This window comes from Nansenia antarctica (assembly GCF_963989245.1).
Source record: "Nansenia antarctica genome assembly, chromosome: 11".
Taxonomy (NCBI): Eukaryota; Metazoa; Chordata; class Actinopteri; order Argentiniformes; family Microstomatidae; genus Nansenia; species Nansenia antarctica.
In genome coordinates, this window is record NC_137681.1 from 19,633,034 (window position 1) to 19,637,955 (window position 4,922).

The 4,922-nt window shown below is 53.3% G+C and overlaps 1 protein-coding gene across 1 annotated transcript in view; it reads left to right on the forward strand.

The window, feature by feature from the left end:
- brsk1a (BR serine/threonine kinase 1a) overlaps positions 1 to 4,353 on the forward strand; it is a gene marked incomplete at both ends in the record, with an annotated part of 11,313 nt that extends 6,960 nt beyond the window's left edge. The window contains 6 exons of the mRNA XM_080541990.1: positions 1,880 to 2,156; positions 2,640 to 2,688; positions 2,864 to 2,987; positions 3,506 to 3,716; positions 3,974 to 4,063; positions 4,160 to 4,353. Of these exons, the coding sequence (XP_080398116.1) occupies positions 1,880 to 2,156; positions 2,640 to 2,688; positions 2,864 to 2,987; positions 3,506 to 3,716; positions 3,974 to 4,063; positions 4,160 to 4,353 (945 nt within the window). The remainder of the gene's footprint in view (positions 1 to 1,879; positions 2,157 to 2,639; positions 2,689 to 2,863; positions 2,988 to 3,505; positions 3,717 to 3,973; positions 4,064 to 4,159) is intronic.
- Between the last annotated feature and the right edge of the window lie 569 nt (positions 4,354 to 4,922).

The following is a 4,922-nucleotide window of genomic DNA, read 5'->3' on the forward strand; positions in this document are numbered from 1 at the left end:
ATATGTGGAATGGCTGGTGGTCCCCGAGGAGAGGGTTGAAAACCACTGATACAGTACTCTATCTAGAGGTGTACAGTACTACTCTATCTAGAGCGTGTACAGTACTCTAGCGTGTACAGTAGTTGGTGCTGATTGGAACACAGCTTTTGTGTTTCATATCCTGTAGGACTGCGGCAGCATTGTCATATGTGATGTTGTTGTTGATAATGTGATGTTGTTGTTGATGATGTGATGTTGTTGTTGATGTGATGTTGTTGATGATGTGGTGATGCTGTCATGTTGTAGCTGACCCATAGAGGTATAACCCTAGAGAAGGCACTTCCCACTGGAGTTCTCCCTCTGGTGGTCTTTTAGGGGAGTGCTCCCGCTGGTGTTTATAACTCTATGAGCTAACCTCATGCCATGTTTCTTCTGAGTCTCCGCTCATTTCTCTGAAGCTCCTCCCAGAGCCATGCAAATCATGTCATATCACATCCAATCAGATGAGCTCTCACATATTTCTTTCACATTTTCATGCTTTTCTTCTTTAAACAGTTTATGTTCAACAACATAGACAGGAGCAAACTAGGGTTAGAGACATTCCTCTGGAACTCAGACAGACAGATAGGCAGGCAGGCAAGCAGGCAGGCAGGCAGACAGGCAGACACAGGCAGACAGGCAGACTGAGAGACAGACAGACAGAGAGACAGCCAGCCAGACAGGCAGGCAGACAGACAGACAGGCAGAGAGAGAGGCAGGCAGACAGACAGACAGACAGACAGACAGGCAGGCAGACAGGTAGGCAGGCAGACAGACAGACAGACAGACAGACAAACAGACAGACAGGCGGACAGACAGACAGGCAGACGGACATGCAGACTGACAAACAGACAGGCAGACAGACAGACAGACAGACAGGCGGACAGACAGACAGGCAGACGGACATGCAGACTGACAAACAGACAGGCAGACAGACAGACAGACAGACAGACAGACAGACAGACAGGCAGACGGACATGCAGACTGACAAACAGACAGGCAGGCAGACAGACAGACAGACAGGCGGACAGACAGACAGGCAGACGGACATGCAGACTGACAAACAGACAGGCAGACAGACAGACAGACAGACAGACAGACATGCAGACTGACAAACAGACAGGCAGACAGACAGACAGACAGACAGACATGCAGACTGACAAACAGACAGGCAGACAGACAGACAGACAGGCAGTGGGAGAGGCAGGCAGACAGGCAGACGGAAAGGCAGGCAGACAGACAGACAGACAGACAGACAAACAGACAGGCGGACAGACAGACAGGCAGACGGACAGGCAGACAGACAGACAGACAGGCAGACAGACAGGCAGTGGGAGAGGCAGGCAGACAGGCTGACACACAGACAGACAGCATTATCCACACCATCATGTCTTAGCATTTTCTGTCATAACCCATAACACTCATTTCCATCCTTCTTTCTCCATTATCTCCATCCCTCCTTCTCTCTCTCTCTCCCACTGTTCATCCCCCCCCTCCCCAGTCCTATCAGAGCCCCGTCTTCACCTTTAGCCAATCAGACATCACCTCCGCCACCCCTCAGCCCAAACCAGGAAGTAACACCACACCTCGACCAATCAGAGCCCACGACAAACCCAAGACCTCCCAGCACCCCAAAACTCAGACCCTCCCCGCCCCTGCCAAGGGCTCCGCCCCCGACCGGCCACACCTCCAGCCCATCAAGTCCCTCACCCTCCACAACCCCCCCTCCTCCCGCTCGCCCTCCCCCTCCCCCCTTCTCTCACCCATGCCTCGCTTCTTCTTCTTCCCCTCTCCCTCCGTCCTCAAGTCCGTCACTAAGAGCTTCTACCCCCCCCCCTCCTCTGCCCCCCTACCCTCTCAGGTGACCCCCCAGGGCTCACCTCTGCCCACGCCCCTGAGCACGCCTGTCCACCACCCCCACCACCCCTCCTCCACCCCGCCCTCCTCCTCCTCCTCCTCCTCTTCCTCCCGGGCGGAGGGAGGAGGAGGCGTGGGCTCCCTGTCGCTGACTCCGCCCTCCAGCCCCGGAGGGGGCGGCGGCATGGCGGCCAGTAGCTCTGCCCACTGGAGGACACGCCTCAACTCCTTCAAGAACAACCTGCTGGGGTCGCCGCGCTTCCACCGTCGCAAGATGCAGGGTGAGGGGTTTTACACACACACACACACACACACACACACACACACGCACGCACGCACACACAGTACCAAGTGAACCATACGTGACCCCTTGTAACCTTGTAACACGTTCTAATGCTTTAGTCCTCGGCAACCAATATCGGCAACCAATCAAAATGTTCAGACTTTTCTTTTGAAACACAGAACTACGTTTCAACATTGTTGAGAATCACAACACACACTCGCTAGTCAAGCCAAAATACTGCAACGCAATTGATTCAGTGAGTAACCCCCACTGCTACCTACTATAACACTACTTTACATTGTTAGCAGGCTCACAAAACAAGCTATGTTAGTTGACTAGCGATGTGTCATTGATTTTCAACAACGCAGAAATGTATTAAAAAAAATTCGAAAGAAAAGTCCAGTCATTACATCGGATCCCGATATGAGGACTAGAACGTGTCACATATCTTATATTATATCTTATATTATTGTGTTCTCAGTGCCCACCTCCGAAGACACATCAAGTCTCACCCCTGAGTCCAGCCCTGAGTGAGTCACACACACACACACACATACACCATACACACACTATGCAATGCATTAAACACTACACACTACTGAACAAATTCTTCTGAGGAATAAATGACTGTTTTAACTCACTGTAATTTGTTTATGTGTGTGTGTGTGTGTGTTTTTGTGCGTGCGTGTGTGTGTGTGTCCTCAGGCTGGCTAAGAAGTCGTGGTTTGGGAACTTCATCAGTCTGGAGAAGGAGGAGCAGATCTTCGTGGTGATCAGAGATAAACCGCTAAGCTCCGTCAAGGCTGACATCGTACACGCCTTCCTGTCTGTGAGTAGCAACTTCCTGTCTGTAAGTAGCAACTTCCTGTCTGTGAGTAGCAACTTCCTGTCTGTGAGTAGCAACTTCCTGTCTGTGAGTAGCAATTTCCTGTCTGTGAGTAACTACTTCCTGTCCTGAAACTTTTGTTGTGTTAAGGTAGGGGTTAAGGTTAAGGTAGGGGTTAAGGTTTTGGGTTACGGTAGGGGTTACGGTAGGGGTTAAGGTTAGGGTTAAGGTTAGGGTTAAGTTAGGGGTTACGGTTAAGGTTAGGATTAAAGTAGGGGTTAAGGTTAGGGTTACGGATAGGGTTAAGGTAGGGGTTACGGTAGGGGTTAAGGTAGAGGTTAAGGTTAGGGTTAAGATAGGGGTTAAGGTTAGGGTTAAGGTAGGGGTTAAGGTTAGGGTTAAGGTAGGGGTTAAGGTAGGGGTTAAGGTAGGGGTTAAGGTTAGGGTTAAGGTAGGGGTTAAGGTCAGGGTGTAGGGTTGGGTCGTGACCCTCTGAACCCCCCCCCCCCCCCCCCCCCCAGATCCCCAGCCTGTCCCACAGCGTCATCTCTCAGACCAGCTTCAGGGCCGAGTACAAGTCCTCCGCCGGGCCCTCCGTCTTCCACAAGCCTGTCAAGTTCCAGGTGGACATCTCCTTCTCCGAGGGAGAGAGGGAGAGAGAGAGGGAGAGAGAGAGGGAGGAGAGGAGGAGAGAGACGGGCATCTACAGCGTGACCTTCACCCTCATCTCAGGCGAGTAGAGGGATAGTGGGATGGAGGGATGAGAGGAGAGGAAGTCTGGTTATTCACGGACGATTGGATTGTTCCACTTCTACATGTGTGTGTGGAAGTAGGGCAGGTGTCTTGGTAGTGACTGTGTGTGTGTGTGTGTGTGTGTGTGTGTGTGTGTGCGTGTGCGTGTGCGTGTGTGTGTGTGTGTGTGTGTGTGTGTGTGTGTGTGTGTGTGCATGTGCATGTGCATGTGCGTGTGTGTGTGTGCGTGTGTGCAGGTCCGAGTCGCAGGTTCAAGCGGGTGGTGGAGACGATTCAGGCCCAGCTTCTCAGCTCCCACGACCAGCCCATGGTGCAGACCCTCTCTGGTGAGACCACACACACACACACACACACACACACACACATTCTTCCATCCCAGTGGAATCACATCCCTCTCTCTCTCTCTACTGATCCGTTCCCAGATGAGAAGGCTGGCCGGGCCCACGGGACCCCCACCCGCCAGAACTCCCGGCGCTCCGAGGGGGGGGGGGACCGCTGCGACTGGGGGGAGGGGGTGGAGGGCATCGGGGGCAGCGGGGGGGTCCTGCAGCGCAGAGGCTCCGGGAAGGAGAGGACACGCCTCCTGTCTTCTAACGGAACCCAGTCCCAACCCTAAGAGAGAGGGGAGGGGATCGGGAGGGGAGGAGGGAGAAGAGGGGGAGGGGACGGGGAGGGGAGGGGGAGTAGGCATCAGGGTCCGTCAGCCAATGGACATACACCTTAGCCACGGATGGCAGACCCAACCAGGAAGTCAGTCAGAGGCGCTAGCTAAACTTGCATGTCAGCTAGCAGGTGGTGAAGCTAACGATACTACGATGAGCCCACAGGCCGCTTTTCCATCTCTCTGCAATAACTCCAATAATCCCCAAAATAACCACGGTCCTCAAAATACTGGCTGAAAGGAATACCCAGTAGATATCTGACTGTGACCAATGGCCCAATATAACCCCCAATATAACCCCGCCCCCCCTCCAATGTAAGTACATGTACACAGAAGACTATCAGAGACCATGTTTGGAGACATAGACCCCCTCCCCCCTCACCCCCCCGCCTCCCTGGATGTTGGAGCCTGCTGCCTCTTCAGTGAATGAGCCTGACACACAGGCAGACAGACAGACAGACAGACAGACACGCCACCTGGAGCCTCAGAGAGACGCGCTCCTACACCATCCTCTTCTGCTGGCA